Source organism: Nyctibius grandis, chromosome 32 (assembly GCF_013368605.1).
Source record: "Nyctibius grandis isolate bNycGra1 chromosome 32, bNycGra1.pri, whole genome shotgun sequence".
NCBI lineage: Eukaryota > Metazoa > Chordata > Aves > Nyctibiiformes > Nyctibiidae > Nyctibius > Nyctibius grandis.
In genome coordinates, this window is record NC_090689.1 from 945,501 (window position 1) to 965,775 (window position 20,275).

The 20,275-nt window shown below is 42.2% G+C and overlaps 1 protein-coding gene across 1 annotated transcript; it reads left to right on the plus strand.

Annotated features, from left to right (window-relative positions):
* Nucleotides 1-3,990: 3,990 nt before the first annotated feature.
* On the plus strand, nucleotides 3,991-16,560 carry PARL (presenilin associated rhomboid like). Its single transcript, XM_068421190.1, has 10 exons — nucleotides 3,991-4,053; nucleotides 4,141-4,336; nucleotides 4,596-4,736; nucleotides 7,299-7,347; nucleotides 9,127-9,222; nucleotides 10,454-10,603; nucleotides 11,072-11,142; nucleotides 12,346-12,447; nucleotides 14,328-14,425; nucleotides 16,242-16,560. Exons 1-10 carry the CDS (start codon nucleotides 4,007-4,009, stop codon nucleotides 16,357-16,359), a joined length of 1,068 nt encoding a protein of 355 aa, XP_068277291.1. The 5' UTR covers nucleotides 3,991-4,006; the 3' UTR covers nucleotides 16,360-16,560.
* The last annotated feature ends 3,715 nt before the right edge of the window (nucleotides 16,561-20,275 follow it).

Genomic DNA, 20,275 nt, shown 5'->3' on the forward strand with positions numbered 1-20,275 from the left:
GAATTTGTTTGCGTAAGGAAAGAAGGATTAAGTTTCTTCCACTCTCAAAAATGTTTATATTCCACTATAAAAGTTCAATCTCACATTGATGGAGCATTTGTCTCTCAAGTGACTGTGTAACCTCTTCAAAACACACATAACTGTCAACAGAGAATATCTAAAATAAATGATAAATTTAAATTAAGCCACAAATTCAAGCACACTTCACACGACATGGGCAGGCCAATAATCCAAATGAATGTTTCTGCCTATTACATAGGTATGACCCGTGCAATCACAACTCATTCCTGGCAGCAAGAAAAAGAAGATAAAACTATATGCTCTGTACCATCACTATTGGGTGGGAAATATGTCAAAGTTGTAAACACAAAATTCTCATTAAAATACAATTATTTCAAATATCACAAGTTTCAAAGTGAGGAAGCTTGGAAACTAGATTTCACAAATACAGAATAACAACCTTCCTCCACCCAGACCCAAATTCAACCACATTATAGCAGGGCTACAAATACTACTGTAAGAGTCCTTCTCCCACCCTTAAAACAACTGTCCCATACTAATGTACCTGTTAGAAGTGATAGAATCCATGAGCTCCTCACTTTGAGGGTGCCAGAGCACTGGAACAGGCTGCCCAGGGATGTTGTGGAGTCTCCTTCTCTGGAGATATTCAAAACCCACCTGGACATGACCCTGTGCAACATGTTCTAGGTGAACCTGCTTTGGGAGGGGGTTGGACTAGGTGATCTCCAGAGGGCCCTTCCAACCCTAACCAGTCTGTGATTCTGTGAGAACTCCTCAACAGAAAGGTCCACATGTGATCTGAATCCAGACGGTGACATTTCAATTCAATACACAGGGAGATGTAAAGTGGCAAGAAGAATACACTTTGATAGCGTGATGCACAATGGATCAACTGAAAGGTGTTTTATTTTCCAGACCTTCTTAAGACAAACATGCAAAGAAAACATTTACTACTTAGAAAGCAAAGCATGCAGTGCTGGTATTGGAATCCTTAGGGGCCAGAGAGGGGGTTTGGTGTCTCAGTGAGGATTGGGAGCCCAGTGATGGGTCACATATCAATGGGCTATACAAGGCAGGAGCTGAGAGCCCCTCCTGAAATGCAGGTCTCCAGTGGGTAAAACAAGGGCCAGTTAAAAAAAAAAAAATGGAGGTGGCTGTTTTCTTGTGTAAAAAAATTCATTTTCTTCCTCCTCTTTGTTTTTCCTTGGCAGCAGTTAAGCCCTGCAATCAGTAGTCAGTGCAGACAGACACCCATCCAGTGGATCACATTACAAAAACAAAAATAACTGTGATTTCAGACTTGCCCCGAGACAGGACAGACCTCCCTGGCTTCTGGCCCAAGGTGGTCCAGCAGCCCAGGACAGCTCTGCAACCACTTTGCTGCTGTTGTTCCTCCTCTCTTTGTCTTCCTCTGCCCAAGGAGCCACTTTCACTCATCCCTTCCTGACCCTGCTGCTACCACGAAAAACCCGTTGGACAGTCCAGACAATAGCTTATTCCAGCATTCATGCAGTCCCCATGCCATGGGGGTGCTGATATCTTACCACTCTTGTAGTTTTAACGATAAAAGTAATGCCACCGAAATGCATTGCTTTAATAGGGTAAGAGTTCAGTAATAGAAACCATGTGTAAAAGAAGCTTTCAAAAGCAAACAGCTTGTTACTTCAACTGACACCACATCCATCCTCCTCTTTCAACCTGTACCACATACACCCTACCCTTCAGGACTTGATTGTACTAGCTGCCACACACTGTCACTGTTTATGGATTTGAGATGATGGCACAACTAATAGTAAATATGCTTTGCAACTGTCCAAAGGAGAATGACCATAAACCAAAACCAAATAAATACATAGAGCCCAGAGCATCATCCCTCACAAATTGCACACATAGGCTATATACAACTAAGAGCTGTAATATGATAAAAACAAGCCCTGGGGGAGCAAAAAGATCTCCTTAACATTAAAAACAGCGCAGCCAAAATGTATGTAGTTTGCACACAGGATAGGAAGGGTTAACAAAGAAAAACATTTAAGTCACTTACACAAACAAATCATTCCTGATAAGGTCTCTGGAAGCAAAAATGAGTGATAGAAGTGTCTAAACTGGAAAGTTAAAAAACTCTTTTATTTCTTTTTCATTTTGTTACATAGAAAAACAAAGACAGAGCATTTATTACAACACTGGTTTCATTTACATATGTATATATACATTTTAACACCAGCAATATATGGCTTTGAACCTGCTGATCGAGTCTTAGTTCAAGCAAATTGTGAGGCTGAACCATGGCCATCAGTGTAATCAGAAAGACATAAAATGCAGATTTAAATACAGTACTAAACCACTTAGAGCAGTCTCCCACCACAAGGTTATAGAGGTTTCCTCAGGTCAGAGTCTGGCCTTGAATTGAGAAGGCAAACTCTTTCACTACTTGTCAAAAAAAAAAAAAAAAAAAAAAGAGGAACAATGTTAATTCATTTCCTCTCGGCTTCCAAATGATTTGACTTTGTAACCATGCTCCTGAACTTCCTGTAACTTATTAATAATCTAATCAGGCTTATAGCCACTTGCAATTACAATATACAGATGATTCTCATCTGGCTATTAACTTCCCCTTCAAACGATGACCTATGGAATAATTTGGGTTGGAAGGGACCGCATTGAGACGCCAACCTCCTGCCAAAGCACAGCTTCAACGTTGGGTCACATCACCCAAGCCTCATCCGAGCACAACTGCTCTCCCATGGAGCGTGTTCCTCATACCCACACAGACCTTTTCCTGCTGCAACACGTGGCTGCTGCCTCTCGTCCTCCCCATGCACCTCCAAGATGAGATAAACCACTGTTGATTCAGCTGCCTGATTTTGGCAGCTCTGCACTCTGATTTCTGGAGGCCCAGGCGTGACTGGCCTGTAGGCTGCTTGGCTGCCCCATTAGTATCTCCACGGCAAGACAGATAACCAGAAAGGTGTATGCAACTTCTTGAAACTTATCAATTACATGTTACTTTCAAAGCAAACATACCTATTTTCTTTTTCCATTCAATTTCGGGAAGGTGTTGATGTTCACAGCACCGGCTGGGCGCGGACTGCTCTCTGCCAGCACGATGCCTGACTAGCCCTGCAAGGAGCCACCCAGCCGTGCCGCTGGCACGAAGATCGCGCCGGGAAGAGCAGCACAGTGACAGAGACTGGGAGCCTGGGCCGGCAGCAAGAGGACCGCAGGACACCTGGGGGCACCCACTGTGGGCAAGGGAGAGGGTGGCAAAGAGGCCTGAGAGGAGGCTGTGGGGCAGGAGTGGCTGCCTCGTGCCTGGTCAGCCACACGCAGCCCTTCGCTGGAGCAGCCTTATGGTGAGGTGAGGTGAGGCAAGGCAGAGGAGCGAGGTGAGGAAAGGTGGTGAGGTGAAATGGAGCCACACGGCAGAGCAAGGCAAGGCTGAGGCAGCAGCCCCAGCCTCCTCTCTGCCTCCTGAGCTGCTGCAGGCTGAGCTCTAGGCTAGGAGGAGATGGGCTCTGTCTATTCCAGAAGGCTTCTACAGAAAAGAATATATTAAAACCACGGAAGCCCCTAATTACATGGCGCCAGCACTACTCGCCAAGGGGGCCCGGGAGGTGAAGGAGCTGCCACACTCATCATGGCGGCCAAGGGGGCCCCGCAGCGCCACTCTCGCTATGGCGGGCAGAGTCGCGGCGACCCTCTCAACATGGCGGCCGGGGCGGGACGGGGCTGGGTCCCACCGGGCGGCCGGCAGCATCCGCGGCGCTGTGGAAACGCCCCCCCGGGCACGGCGCCGGGAGCTCCGCGGACGCCCACCGTGCGGAGCGGTGCCGCGGCGCTGGGGACCCCCCGGGCCGCCCCCCGCCCGGCGCGCTGGGGGCGATCGAGCGGCTCTGCCGGCCCCGCCGCCGGGCGCCCACCGCCGCGCCCGCAAAATGGCGGCCGGCTGCCCCGGAAGCGCTCGGCGCGCGGGGAAGGGCCCAACATGGCGTGGTGGTGCTGGGCCCACGCCTGGGGCCGGCGGCCGCACAGGTAGCGCCGGGCCGGGCTGGGGAGGGGGCGGCTGTGGGCGGGCGGGCGGTCATGGCGGTGCTGACGGCCCGCGTCTCTCCCCCGCAGACTGACGGTGCTGCTGGAGCAGCGACAGGGCTTCCGCCGGGCGCGGCCGCGGCCCGAGGAGCCCCCTGCAGCCGCCGCCGCCGAGGCGCGGCCCGGCCCGCCGCCCCCGCGCCGCCGCCTCTGCCCGCCGCCGCCGCCCCGCACCGGCCGCCCCTCGCCGCGCCGCCTGGTCAAGCCGCTCTTCTTCGCGGTGGGGGTAAGTGGCTCCTGCGGGCCGGGGGATGCCCTGTCCGGCCGGAGGGGAGCGGGGTGGGTAGGGAGCCCCGGCGGGCGGCTCCGCGGCGGGACCCCCGTCTGTCAGCGGTGCCTTAGCGCCCGATGCCGGGCTGGCGTTGCTCAGGGCCGAGCAACGGGGACGGCGCGTAACATAAGCGCAGGCGAGCGTGACCGCCTCAGCCACAGCCGGCAGGGCCGGGGCCGGCGCGTTCCTTTTGACTTTACCCGCTGCCGCCCAGTTCACAGGCTCTGCCTTCGGGTCCGCCGCCATCTGGCAGTACGAGTCGCTCAAGTCGCGGGTCCAGACCTATTTCGAGGAAGCTCGAGCAGACTGGCTGGATAAAATACGGCCGCAGAAGAGGGGGGACTTCAGGAAGCAGGTACAGGGAGCCAGGGACGGGCTGTTCGCACACGGGGGGTCCCTGTGGAGGTGTGAGACATGACCGCTCTTTCCTCTGGTGTGGGCACATCTGCGGGCACCGTTTGTACAACTGATACTTGTCCAGTTTGTCCTGATTTTTAACTTGGAGAAGGAATAGGTTCTCAGCAAATTACAGTAGATACATTTCATTACCAGAAGAACTGATAGAATTAGTTGTAGAAAACTGTAACTCTCGCTATCACTAGAAAGGCTATACTGGAGAAAAATACCATCTTTGCCCTGAAATGCAGGGGAGAGAGGTCACTAGTAGTAGTTTGTATATCTAAACTAGGTACCTTTTACTTTTTCACTATAAAAAGATTTCCTTCTTGCTATGTCTAAATGTTCTGAAAAGCGAACATGAACTCTGAAAGAGGACTGAGCTAGCTTAAACTCTGCACCTTAAGCATAAAATTTTTTAATGCTCTGGCTTCTGAAATGTATTTGTATTTTCAACTTATCTTTCACAAATATGAGGGTTTAGAGGGCTTTTTTCTTTATGAGCGCTGACATTTTCATGCAAATACTTTGGAGTTTGGGCAGTAAGAACAAAGTAAGTACTATAAGATTTGTTATAACTTTAGTTGACATCCCAAAAGTGTCAGTCATGTAGTTTTCAATTAATGGATTTAAAACTAAGCTAAGCCTGCACAAATGTTTTACATTTGTTTCAAGGTTACTACCATGGCTTATGATAGACCAGGCTAGATTACTCTTTCAGCTTTGCTTGTCCAAGGGAAGTAGGGCTGAGTGTGGAGCTGGAGAAGCACGGGGGTCCTGGCTAGGACACAGAGGAGCTGCTTTTGTAACTTGTGTGCTGTGCACTGTGGTACTTGTTTCAAAATGGGCATGTGTTGTGGGTTAACACTGGTGGGCAGCTCAGTACCACACAGCTGCTCGCTCGCTTCCCCCACAACCCTACCATGGGATGAGGGAAGAGGAAATGAACAATAAAAGAAAACTTGGGGGTAAAGATAAAACAACCACCAAAAAATTGTTTAATAAGGATAAGTGGGAGAGGAGAGGAAAAAAACAAGTGGTGCAAAGGCAGTCACTCATGTGCTGTGGGTAGACCAATGCCCAGCCAGTTCATGAGCAAAAGATGGGTAAACCTCCTAAAATCCCCTCTTTTCCCTTTTATTGCTGATTATGACATATGGTAGAGAATATCTCTTTGGTTAGTTCGGGTTATCTGCCTGGTTGTGTCCCCTCCCAAGCTGTTGCACACTCCCAGTCTACTCGCTGCAGGGCAGAGTGAGAAATGGAAGAGGTCTTGGTGCTGTGCAAACACTGTTCAGCAGAAGCTAGAACATTAGCGTGTTATCAGTACTGTTTTAGTCAAAAATCTAAAACACAGCACCATGTATAAGCTGCTATAAGGAAAGTTAACTCTCCCCTAGCCAGGCCCAGTACAGCACGCTTTCTTGCTGGGTGTATATGAACTGCAGGTGAGATTATGATTGCCACTTAATATTTTAAATCATTTAAAAAAGGTTTTATACTTTTGTTTTCCTTCAAAACCTGAAGGGGAAGATCTGGTGATTAGTTATCCAAAAAATAAACCAATACTGCCCTGTTGTTAATAGGCTTAAACTCCCAATCCCCCTCTGCAACTCCTAAGTTCTATTTTTAAAAGTTCAGGATCCCCGAATAGCGCCTGAGGGCGTCTACTTCTTGTATTTTAGAAAAATCATGTTTATTTAGTGTTCTTATACTGGAGAACTTTGTAGGACATACTGGTATCTGTATCCTGTGCCAGATAATTAAAAAGAAATGCAGTGAAGTTGTTACTTTGATATCAAATAGTGAATTGTTTCATACAGCGTTATTTCCCCCCGCCTTCAACCTACAAATAACTTTTATGACATTGTCCCCATCAGTATGGTCGCACGGTCATCGAGCTATCAATAAAATATTTGTCCAAAATGATTCTGGAAGCTGAGGAAGGGAAAAGGGGGGTGGAATTTGTCTGTGGGCTGACTGCGCTCAAAATAAACTTTTTCAGGGGTTTTAAACTTGGAGGAGGGCTGGGTGAGCTGGACGCAAGGGGGAATGGATTCCACATCTTGTGAGCCACCTCCGCAAAAGTGACCCTGGCACAAAAGTGGAATCTCTCAAAGGTGGGTGGTGTGATGTTAGACAGCATGAGGGTGCGGCTTAGTCCAGGCAGGGTTTATGCTAACTTTGGCTGATCTGCTAAAGTAAGCATTATGGGCTAGATCCTTGTTTAATACAAGCAGAGGTAAACCCATGGAGTTGGGTAAAAGGATACAACCCCCTTTTTGAAGAAACTCTTCATCTCTGTTGGGATATTTTATGAAAAGGAGGGTAGATAACTATTCTAGAGTAAGGGAATGCCGACGTGAAAACCTAAACCAGTCAGAAATGAAAAAGTTTGAAACTGATTTACTTAGATTTCAAACAAATGCTTCCCATTCTTAAAAAGGTAGAACCTTCTGTGACTGTTTTAGAAATTGCAAATACTCTGCAGTGGCACTGATGTACAACAGTTCTGTTTCAGGTTAACAGCTGGTGGAATAACCTGACTGAGGGTCAGCGGACTGTGACAGGTTTGTGTTAGCTTACAAGTATTAGACATTCACAGGAAGAGAAATATGGCAAACAGGTACAGTATGTTGAAACAGATGGCTTTCATACCACGTTTAGGCTGTTAGGCACAAAGCATGTGTAAACTTACACCTGCACATACACTATTTCTGCTACACTTCGTTCTCACACACTATTTTTTGTATGCATTAAAAAAATTCCTGTGCATCTCTGAGAGAGAGTGTGGAGTATTAGCTAGAATCTTCCCCCAGCAACATTTTTCTCAGGAACTCTGAAAAACAGCAAATGCTTTTAGAGGGAACATGAGTATATATTCCACTGACACGTGGAAATAAAACTCCCTGATAATTTTTTGCTATTTTACATACATAGTGTTGTAAACAAGAAGCAACTATCTTGTTAGCTTTCCTTTGGTTATGGTATAGTTTTGATTGGTTAGCCTAACATGACTTGAAACCCCCCAAGATAAATATAGTGTGGGGAGAGAAATTGATGAGAACTTGATCAAAATCTAGATAAAGTAGCTAAGCCATATCTGCTCTTACATGTTCTACATGTTAACAAGTCCTGTCAAGAAGTTTTGTACAATGCTTTGGATTGCTCTTCAACATGCAAACCAAGTCACAATACAGATAAAAATATTGAGTTTTCACCGCCCCCGCCCCAATACATGTTCTGTAGTCCCTAGAGCATCCCTCAACATCGAGTTAATCTAACAAGCAAGGTCAATTCCAGGTAGTAGACCCTGAGCCATTCCGATACTTACCCCTCATTGCCATAACAAAGTTGGGCTTACTGTACTGAAATTGCTGAGAGTTCTGTAACATCTTGGTGTAGCATGCAGGGAAAGCATTTCCTGCAATAAAAGAGTATGGTGAAATAGGACAGAGTGCCAAAAGAAGAGATGTATTAAAATTTTGGTTCTGGAATTTATGTATCATAGTTTTTTACAGTTCTTACATTTTGTTGCAAACTTCAAATAGAGAATTTACCATTCTGTAAAGGAAGCACAGTTATTTTCCCTTTTAATGTTTCTAGCTATTACAAAACATTTTAGGTACCCAAAATGCTTGGATAGAAATAGAGAAGGCACTTTAAACAAGAAACAATAACTTTGCATCATTGTGTTTCTAGTTATTTAGATTCTTATTTAAACTGAAATAAGATTGCAATAAACCCCTGTGAAGTTAAAAGCTGTGCGTTTGCTGTCCCCCAAAGGTAACTATGCCTTAGCAATGCCAACTCAACTTTTTATGCTCAATCTCTAAACAGTATCTTTACAGTTACCTCAAAACCAAACCTCCCCAGAAAACAGAAGGGTTGTGTACTGCGTGTCTGTATGCTTCCCCTAGTCTCCGTGCACAGTTAAATGCAACCGTGCAGCAGATTGGTGGCATTTGGAAATAAGCAGCTAGAGGCGAGAAAAGAGGCCTCTTTAGCTGGCTCTTGTTTCATTGGTTCTACAGAGGAACAGAAGTTTGAAACCATAGCTTGAATGTCCTAAGTACAGGTTTTCTGGATTGTTGCATTCATTCATTACATCGTACATTAAAACAGCTGCAATTAAATACCATTTCTGAAAGGCTTCCACTATATAAATACAGCTTTCAGTATTGTTTTTTCTAAACTCTTTTTATATAAAGAGGTGGATACTACTTTTAATGAAATAGTGAAGAAAAAGTATGATTCTCCTAAGCTTACTTCTGAGTGCTTGTTTACAGTAAGCATTATGGCATGTTACATTCATAATTTGCTTTTATACTGCTTTTTCCTCTTAATAGGTATTATAGCTGCAAATGTCTTTGTATTCTGTTTATGGAGGCTGCCTGGGATGCGACGGATTATGTTTACATATTTCACCTCAGATCCATCCTCCAGTAAGTGAACAGTAATGTGGGGGGCATCTCTGCATTGGGGTGTAATAGAGCCTCTGACCATACTGCAAAAGCTTCAGATGGCACGTAGCTCACTTGCAGCTCCATCACCCACAAGCAATCTCAGTCATGCCCAAATACATCGTTTTGTCTAGACAGACAACACTTCTGGGGGAGAAAAGTTAGAAGTAATAGATGAAGAAAAAAAGACCTCACTGGTGCTTTGCTAAATATTTTAATGTCCAAACTCTTACCTGCTATCTGGCCTTTTAGTGCATTTTTTTTCCCCTTTAATGCTCTGTGGGATGCAGATAGAACAGTCATCAGTCACATGCATGTGTGCTTTTCATCAATAGACAAGCATTAGTCTGTATCTTATGTACAGAGTCCTTGTTTCAAAGCTGTGCTCTGGGTCACATTAGGAAAAAAAAACAAAAAACAAAAACTTGGCTTTCACTGTGTCTGAAATGTTTTGAAGAGGTTAACTTAGGAAAGCAAGTTACTAGTATTTAATGGTGGAACAATTAGTTTTCATTTCTACAGTAGAGGAAAAAAATAAAAGGATGAGCGAAACGTGTTAGGAGAGAACTTTGCTGTCCTCTTAATTTCTGCTGAAAAATGGAAACTCAACCAATTACCCACACATACTCCAAAGCTAAAGATAGCTGTTACCTAGATCTGAGCATCAGTCACCCCAAACACTCCTGGTTTAAATAATGTTGACCTTTAAACCTCCTAATTGGCTTTTTTGCATTTTCAAGGCTGCTGTTTCAGTGAGGAGAGGTAGTAGCTTTTTGAAAAGAACACAAGTTTTTCTTTTTGAGTCCATCTCTGTAGCAAAATAATTTTATATAGATGTTCATATAATATATTAAAAATCTGTCACCGTATACATATATAAATAAAATATCTTTTTTTCCTTTCCAAAGCCTCGGAGACTTGTCATAAGATAAATGTTTTATATGAAACATTCCCCAGTAGGTAATTAAGACTTTCTAAAGTAGCTGTTTGTACAGCTTGCATATCTCTGGGGTATATGTTCTACCTTTCAAAAGGTATTGCATGGAATTTGGAATCTGTTACATTTCTGGGTTTATTACATAGCTTGGATTTGAGAATTCTAAGCGTAGTTATTCTAAGCCTATAGTATGTCTTGGTAAATTTCTAGTCTGTGTGACATGTAAGCTGAAGCAAATTAAAACACTTTTTTTTAAATTGTTTTTCTCTTTTGTAGAAGCCCTGTGTTCTCCCATGCTGCTCTCTACATTTAGTCACTTCTCTCTATTCCACATGGCAGCAAATATGTATGTTTTGTGGAGTTTTTCCAGCAGCATTGTCTCTCTTCTGGGATGCGAGCAGTTCATCGCAGTGTATCTTTCTGCTGGTAATATTAAATATATATATTTACAACACTTTAAATATATATTCATGCAAGTAAAGCGTGTACATGGCTAATAGATTTATGATGACAGATGGCCATCATTCAGTCCCACACATTGCTCTATATTAACTGCAGTGCTTATTTGCTCTCATAGAGAATTTTGATCGGTTTAGGATATTTGGCTTAAAAATATCATGACAATACAAGTATCTGGTTTGAAGTCATGCTTAGCTACCAAAACAGAATAGCTCTTAATACAGCCTCATGGGAGTTTTGTGGGGAAGGATGACAGTTAATTCAAGTTAAAACAAAACACACACACCCCCCCTTCAAAAAAAAAAAAAAAAAAAAAGACCAAACCACACCACCTACACTAGCTTCTTTAGGAAGATGTTCAGATAATATTGTTGTGCTTTCTGATGCTTGTCTGCATTTCTGGCATTGTTTCCAATAGTCATTTTTCCTTTCTAGGGGTTATCTCCACTTTTGTCAGTTATGTTGCTAAAATGGCCACTGGAAGGTTTGAACCATCCCTTGGAGCTGTAAGTATCTTGGAGCATGAGAGACCTTACAATGATCTCTGAAGCCACTTTCAAAGCCTGCTGTGTTCTTTAACCTGCTTAAAAGCCAAGAATATATTTGGGATAGTGGAAACTAGGAAAGTTTACCAAAACCAAGTAACTAGGCAGTGATTCCTGTATAAGAACTTGCCTAGTTCTCAAATATGTTAACTGTTGTAGCAGCAGCCCAGAACTAATGCTACCTAAAGCTAATGGCTTGTAAATGAGTACTTAACAGCAGGACCTCTTGTCACTGAGCAGATAGTTCAGTTCTGTACCTTACTTCATAAATGTTAGTGCATAATTGTGTATCACAGTCTTCTCTGATTGAAAATAGAATACTTTAGAAAGAGATAATGTAGTCAGACAAACAAAATCAACAAGTGATACTAGTGGAGGCTGCAGGGCAGCACTCCTGCCAAGTGTCTCACAGTATGAAACATTTGCCAAGTTTTAAATGCTTCTTTGAAACTTGGCAAATTACTTTACTAAATAATTTTGATAAAAGCCAAAAGTCAGATTCTTATTTCAAAATTGGGATGAAAAAAAAAATCTGTTGAGTAGTCCCTAAGTTAGAATTTTTGGTAGTGCTGTCTATGTATTGTTACTTTCCATTAGTCTTATTGATCTGAACTTACTGAAATCACCACATGTTGCATTAGTTTACTGTATTCACAGCCTTTCCATTGAGATATTTCATGGATACAAAAGCCCATGGTCAGTTTAGTACAGACCAGGGAACTGCTTGTTTCATTGACAAAAGGTTTCTTGTCCCTGTCCATCTGTTATTTTCCTTGTTTTGGTACAAGCTTCAGAATTATTCCCTTAGTCTGAGATGTCTGTGTTTGATTAATACATGTTACATTTCTAGAGTTTACTGGGGAAAAAAGCACGTTAACATAAATTGTTATCTTAAAAATTGGAGGGGTTATTTCTTAATTTTATAAAAGCATCTGAGGGGTACTTTTTTTCCAGTATATATAATTTCAGATACTGAAATTAAATAATGGTGTCTTGTTTTATTTTCATTCTGAACTTTGCTGTGGGGCTTTGTACTTTGAGTTTTACCCCAGGGGTTGCATTTGAAAATAAAAGCCAAAAGGAAAACGGGCTCACATGCAGAAAAATAAATTTCCTCTTATGTAACAACTCAGCTTATTTTCATATATTTTAATGTGTTTACAGTCAGGAGCTATAATGACTGTCCTTGCAGCTGTATGTACAACGATGCCAGATGCAAAACTGGCCATCATATTTCTTCCAATGTTCACATTTACAGCAGGAAATGTAAGTGCCTTTGAACTTCAAAGAAATCCTACCCTTAAAACATTTTCCCCATACCTCTCCAGTAACCTGAGCATGTGTCCTCTTTGTGTTTCTAAGCTGTTAAATTTCTTTTGAAAGACAATACAGGTCATGGAAGTCCTGGAGACTGGTCCTGAATTGTTGCAGCCTAGCACAGTCATTGCACAAGCATGTAGTGAATTTAGAATTATCTTAAATTCCATCCTCCGTGGGTCTGTTTCAAACCTGATACTAAGAGGTGAAAAGTTGGGAGGGACTCAGGTTCACCTGTCTGAGGCAACGTGCATACACATACTGTTCTTTCTGACAGGTGATATTTTTTATAGCAGCACTTGTTACAGGCTAATCTAATACTGATACACTCTTTGAAGAAAAACTTATCAAGATGGGAAAAACAGAATTTCACTTCTCAAGGGAAATAACATTCTAGCCCTGAAGGAATACCAGCCTTCTCGTTCGGATACCATCTTTTGATACTTTTAAGAAAAGATTAGAAATAAACTACTGAGGCTTTTCTTCATGTATAGTACCAGGACTCTTTTTTTTGTTTCATTAACTTCTTTTAAGCACATCCACTACCCTCATGTATATCTTTACTTACTTTAATAAGTTGATCATCTTTGGTCCACTACTTAAAGTTGTTTTACTGTTTTACTTAAAGTAGTTAAGCTTTGTCATTTTAAGATCATGAGATTTAATATTTTTTGTAAGTGAAGCTTACCGGTTTGAAAAAAGCATTCTTAGATGTAGCATTTGTGTTTTTCTTGCACTTCTGCTTGAGTGGACCTGGGTTTTGCATGGTGTAATAAGCAGTCCTCATTTATAACACATGGTACTCTTTCACTGCATCTTTCCTAGAAGACATGGCCAGGGTAGAAATACTGGCAGAGCCACAGAGAGCATTGCCATGAGGAAGTACTGATTGCAACAGTAAAACGAGCAACGTTGGCTATTGCAGTATAAACATTGGAATAATTTTAGCCCTAAGTAATTGTAGCCCTACTATGTAATTGTATTTCTAAACTTTATATATTCCTGTAGCCTACCTTAATACACTGTAATCAGTGTTTAAAACAAACAAGCCAATGTAGCGATATAGCTGCTATTCTAACACATACACTTAAGGAAAGAAATCCTACTTAAAGGAACATTTCATCCTAACATTGAATCTGTTGGTCTTTCTGGAATGAGGCATGCAGTAAAATTTTGCATAATTAGTTATGGTGGTTTATGTCTCCTGAGGATGATATACTGTTGCTCATGCTGTTTCTGGCCATGGAGTTGTCATTCTGATTTTCTGCCTTCTGATAGATGGGTAATTTAGGAGCACGTGATGATGAATTTGTATCAGATAAGATTACAGGCATGCTGCCCGACATGTACCGTGTACCATCCACTAGAGGGTTGTGTTTGGGAGGACAGATGCACATAGATCTAAGCTATGTCAGAATTAGTGAATGAGAATGTTGCAATTATGTATTTTGTGGGGTCTTTTATAGCATGTACTCTTTCAAGTAACTTCCTTTTTTTTTTTTTTTTTTTGACCCAAGTTTGGAATGTATGTGTAGCTTTAGAAATGAGGATTGGAAGAGACTGAGTATTTGAAAAGGACACATTCCTACCCTGCACTGTTCTGTAGCTGCTCATGTCTGTATTTTGACAGCACAGTACAGCTAAGGACTGAGTCTGTTGTTTTAAAATTTTTTTTTTTTTTTTTTTTACAGTGATTGCTTTGATATAAAATTTACAGGATGTTTTTTGCTCCCAAATTTTTGCTCTGTGCCAGAATATGAAACTTTGTTATCAGTGGCCATTATATGCCGTGACTGATCCTGTCCATTTCATGGTCTGTTCCTTTCCAGGCTTTAAAAGCCATAATTGCATTTGACACAGCAGGGCTTGCTCTAGGCTGGAGACTTTTTGACCATGCTGCACATCTTGGGGGAGCTCTCTTTGGAATGTAAGTCTGTATTCACCAACTTCTGTTTCTTATTTAAATTCATCCCATTTTTTTTCCTCTTATCTCTGAAGTGCGGGGGGGTTTATGGAATGTTGTCTTAAGTAACATTGAAGACAACTCACAGTTATCCTTGTGGTGCTATAAAATTGTGTGGAAAATACTGTTAACAGATGCTTAGAACTGAAAGAAATTGAGCCTTAGAGTGGTAGAGTAGATGTCAGATTGTCCTGTCACAGTAGCCTGGGGTGGCTGTCTCTGTCCTGCTCTCCCCAGCACACTGAAGACAGTCACAAGGCAGAAAAGATTCTCACAAAACACAGCATGGACAAATTAAAATAACTTTAGAATTAATCAGCTAAGAAAATGTCTTTGTCTCAGTGTTTTTCCTGTAATTGCCAATTTAGAGAGAGCTACAGAGTTAGTATAAGCTCAGGCCAAATTCCTTTCAGCAGCCTACTGCTGTTTCTTAGTGTTGCTGCATTGTCTTTGTGTGGAGCCTTCCTAATTGGGAAGAATTACTAGAAACTAGTTTGTAGGAAACAGTTCTGCATTGTTCTGTGTATGAACTACATTACCTAATGAGGTTTTTCCCCTTCTACCTGATTACAATGTTGTCTTAACTTGCACACTTATTGCTAAGAGCATTTTTAAACGTTTTATTTAGGCATTTTAAAAGCCTACCTGAGATTTAACTAGGCCAGACAAAGAACAGGTGGAGGACACTTATTTTGGTCTACAAACTGGTTTGCTCTTTCTTGGCTTTGGTGTTATTAAGTTCTGTGCTGCACAGTCTCCTTTTCTCCACTGCTCTGGCATCACAAATGCATTTGATGTAGCCTTGCTGATTCGTAACTACTTCCTGCCATGATGTATCTATATCAGCTTGTTCATTATAATGCAGATTCACATATTATTAAAATAGGATAGCAGTTGCAGCAAAAATTGTCTTGAGTTGACAAGTATCTTGCCTTCTTCACCTACATATGTTCCACTCTGTGATCATTTTGGTCACTTCATCCTAAAACAGGGCCTCTATTTAGGACATACCTTGAATAGACAAAGTACTTTCTATCCTTTGCCTCACAGACAATTGCCCACTTAGGAAAGCGGTTGTATGATTTAAAGGAATGCCCAGTTTAGCTGGCACCGGCTGATGGCTCATAGAAAAGTGCTTTTGTTATTGAGGACTCAGGTTGAAGGTTCTCCCACAAGCCTAACTTCACACCTACTTCCAGGTGATTGGTTCCCTCCCACCTCTCCTCTCCACCATAACCTCCCTTGCTTAATTGCTTATGCTGATATGCATATATCAGCATATATAGTTCTCTATGCATATAAATTAAGCTAGAACACTGGTAGATTAAATCTTCATTTAGATGTTTATAGAAGAAAATTTACTTTGAATGGAACGTGGCTGTTCATTACGTGTCAGTTGTATTTACATACAAGAAAAATACTTTTACTTGGTGTTGTCAGTAAGGATTAGTACAAGCAACAATGCTGTTTTAACAGTCTCTTAAATGGCAAAAAACGATTTCATCTTTAAGTAGAAATCGTGAGAGCATGAAATTAAAGTCATGAAAACCATTCATTCTCAGGACTGAGACAAGCAAGAACACAAAGCAATTAACTATTAGGAGTCAAAAGAGCAAGTGGCTTACCTGTCACTGCCATTTTCCAAGAATGTTGTTCTTTCTGCCTCAGTTTACCTTGTCTCCTGTACTGAACATTTGAGTTACTTGATTTTAGTGATCAGCCTGTGCCTCAGATACAGAGAAAATTTGCAGTTAGTTTTAACTAGTATTTTCTTTCTCAGGTGGTACGTGACTTATGGCCATGAGCTCATATGGAAGAACAGAGAACCATTGGTGAAAGCTTGGCATGAAATGAGGACAAAGAACACAGGAAAGGGAGGAGGTGGAAGATCTAACTGATTCTAATCCTAGAGATTCCTTGTGCCCAAGTGGTATATTACTTGAAGATGTGGGATTGAATTGGTGTTGAAGGTCTTTTGCTACTCCACATTAAGCCTCTGAAGAGCTGAAGTTTCTAATGTAAACTACAGTTACAAAAATGCATATCAATAGAAGATGAACTCTGACAAAGGTGGAACAATAAAGGTTTTTATCCTAGTGCTTTCTGAGGTGACAGTCTGCATTAATTTTTTTGAAGGAGGAATAAAAAAAGCTTTTCAATAAAGTGCCCAAAAGCTCTGTCCAAAAAGCTTCAAAAAGGGGTACCACTGGTTAATACTTAGGAAGATAAACATTTTTAAAACTGAGGAAGTTAATGGATCATGCATCCCCCTAATGTCCACCAAACAACACTGGGTGCTTTCCTAGAAGGTATGCTTTTAGATGGGACTCGACCGCTGAACTTCACATTAGCCTTATGTTTTTATTGTTGAAAAGATTGGATGAGATAAGCCAGTGGTCTCTTTTGATCTTAAACTTGAAATACATGAAGCAATACTGGACTGTTTGCCAAAGCTTACGTACTGGTTGACAGTCCAGCTTTATTTGTCAACTTTGGCTTATTCAACCATGTTTTTCATTTCTATCCGCTTCCAAGATGCTGCCACATCTTATTAGAATTTACTACAATGATATCTTTTTCATAATTATGTGCAGTGGAAGAATAACTGACTTACACTGCGGTTTTGGATATTTTACTACGAGTTATACTGCGTTCTGTATTCATTCACTGCATTAGCCTTTTTTTTTAAAAAAAAAAAAAGTTGTGCTGTATTGCTATTTTTCTTTAAGGTTTTTCTAAGAATTTTAAAACAGTAACAGTTCAGAATATGCCAGTTCTAGAAAAATAAGCAGCTTTGGCAAAAATAGATAAGGTACCTGTGATCAGCCACACTGTAACCAGAAGTAACTACTAAAGTAAACCTGAGGGGGGTAGTACCATGACCAATGTTCCTATTATACAAATAAAACCAAAACCTGGATTTTGGATATGCTGTGCTGCTACTCTATGCCTGTCCTGCAAGGATGACTACCAAACCCCTTGCAAAGGGCTGAGGAGTCTGCCGAGGTACGAGCTGGGGAGTTCAAACCCTTAACGCTTCCCTGTAGGCTGAATTAGTCATTCCACTTGGACTGAGTGGCCAAAGAACATGTTGCATCTGTTAAGAGGCAGCTTGTGCCTTTTTACTTTACAACAGTGCCTTGCAGAGAATACATTTCCTGTAGGGATAAGCAATATATAATGCTGAATGGCACCAGTTGTAATAAATGATGGAGTACAAAATTGCTGTGAACTCCCTTACTGCCACAGGCCAGTGCTCAAGTCTAAATTTTTTTCTGCCTTGGAAAATGAGGCACTTGAGGATTTGTTCTTTTAAGCACCTGTCGACTTAAACACTTAAATGAAAGAGTTGAAGTATCTAATGTTCCTTTGCTCTGCTCCAGAAGCTTTCTGTTGCTGATCTGTCACTTCTCCTTTCCCACTTCCTTCGCTGATACTCAGGACAAGCATGCCAGTCGTGGGGCTTCAGCCACAGCGCAGCCCTGCCTGCAGCAGAGCGCAGCCGGACACGCTGCTGCCAGCGGCCGCCTCCTGCGGAGGCAGGGAGAAGCCAGCAGCATCAGAAGATGGCCACTGAATGGGCTTGTCAGAGAGTATTTCCTGCTAAAGAAGCTCAAAAGCTGTGGCTTATAATTTTTACATGTTCATTTTGCACCTATTTAACACTTACCTGTTGCCTTTGTCCACTTCCTTTTATTTTTTCCCCTCTCTCTTCCTTGGATTACCTCTTGTCCACTCAAGAACTTATCTGGTCTCTTCAACACTTCTGTATTTTTTTGAGGGTTTTTTTAGATCCTGGCTGAAAGCAGCAGGGGGGAATACTGCAGGAATAAACCAGGGAATAATATTACAGTGCATAAACCCTGAAGGACATTAGAATTTACAGGTCTAGAAGAATAAGCCAAGGTTACCAGGTACAAGGTTACTACGGTTCTTCACCATAGTAGCCAGTGCTTACCTCAAAGTTTGAAAGTCCTGCACCTTATGGCTTGCAGAGCCTGGAGTACCGCTCTCACAGTCTGTCAGACCTGCCCAGGCAGCGGGGTGTTGCTGTACCCTTTCTGCTTGCAGGAAGGGTGCGGATGAGCACCGTGACATTTTCAGGCTGACCCTTCAGAGGCAATGCCTGCCCTTCTGCTGGATTCGCAGAGTCACAGGGGCTCAAAGCTCCTGAAAAAACTGCCTGGAGCTGCCAGGGAGGTTTGGAAGTCACTGTCTTCTCAGTCAGTGGCTGTGGTTGCAGGGTCTCACGCCTAAGCTTCACCTTAACTTTACCCTTCTGTTAAGGCTGTTTAATACTTGAATTACCTTTCACCCTTCTGAAGGCTGTTTAATACTTGAATCTTCCTCATTTGTAGAAACCCAAGAGGTATTTAACATACCTAAGGTCGTACAAAAACATTCACATGGCCAAGGAGTGGGTTTCATGTCATTTTTCACCTGAGCCTTCATGCAGCATTGTCTGCCAAAGGTAAACTATTTTCTCTGGTCCAAAACAACTTTCAAACTGCAATAGGCAAGTCAATACTCAAGTCAGTCAGACAAGGAACGGCGTGGAGTTACAGCAGCTCACTAAAGTAAATAAGATACCTTTCTGGCAAGCAAATGCCCTTCTTGCAAAACCTGGCATCAGTATATGCCAGTAGCTCAGTATTTAGTCACACCTTTGAATGGCAAAGAAATTAGAAGAATGAAAAAAGAAAAATCCACAAAAACACCCCAAACACAGAAAAACCACCAACAAAAAGAACCAACCGCCTAAAACAACCACATGGAAAGACTTTTTTTTCCCCCCTTTTCCAAGAGCTTATTATTGTGTATAAACATACAATGTGGTAATTATGCGGACACTTGGCAGAGACAGCAGCTAGTGTTTGTGCAGGAAAATAGCAAGAAGTATAAAGTCATGGTTAATCACGTAAAGACACAATCCTTCATCCCTTTCAAAGGCTTTAAGAAAGTCTGCTGTGGCCTTGCCAGGTTTAAGGAATATTTTGCTTCAGTGTAGTGAATTAAAATTTCTTTTCTTTTTAATATTAGAACTGTTGGAGCTTTCAGCCCCCGTTCCTGGCAGCAGCAGCTGTTTTGCTTTCTGATTTGATGGCTTGCCTTTGTCTTACTGCTGCAGTATTCCCCCCACTTTTAATCATGATAAATCTCTTCTAAATGCAGACAACTTTTTAATCTCATCCAGATTCTTCTGGTTTCCCCGAGATCGCCTTTGTGCCAATTTCATCCCACAAGCTGTGATGAGCAGCTGCTCAAAGCACTGCCTGCTGCTGTAGGTGGGCTCCGAGACACGCAGTGCCAAGCTGAACTCAGTACTAGGAAGCGGCAGGCACAGGGAGAGCAGAGACACACGATATATTCTTCAACGTGTTTTGCTAAGTCAGGCCTAGGAACAAGGATCAGAGCATCATTTGTACTGTGCCAGTGATAACAGATGATAAAGCAGATGTTCTGTTTTCTGCCATGGCTGTAAAAACCATTTCTCTTTTCCAGGGTGAAGTGTTCTACCTTTCACCTAAGTATGATTTATTTTTCGAAATTACTACATAGAGCAGAGTAGTTCTAGGAAAACAAAGGCAGCAGAAAATTAAGAAATATCTCCCTGCATGTTCCTAAAAGTAAAATTATGTTTGTGGGGTTTTCAGGCAAAAAATGAAATGCAGTATCCAATATCCCATATGTTACTGGGTCAAGGCTTCTGTGGGGCACCAAAACGTTGTTACCTGAGATTTCTGAGTCTCCTTGCCCTAACTGACACACACAGGGGGTGTGAAATCAAAACTGCTAGTAGCACCAGCAAGCGTC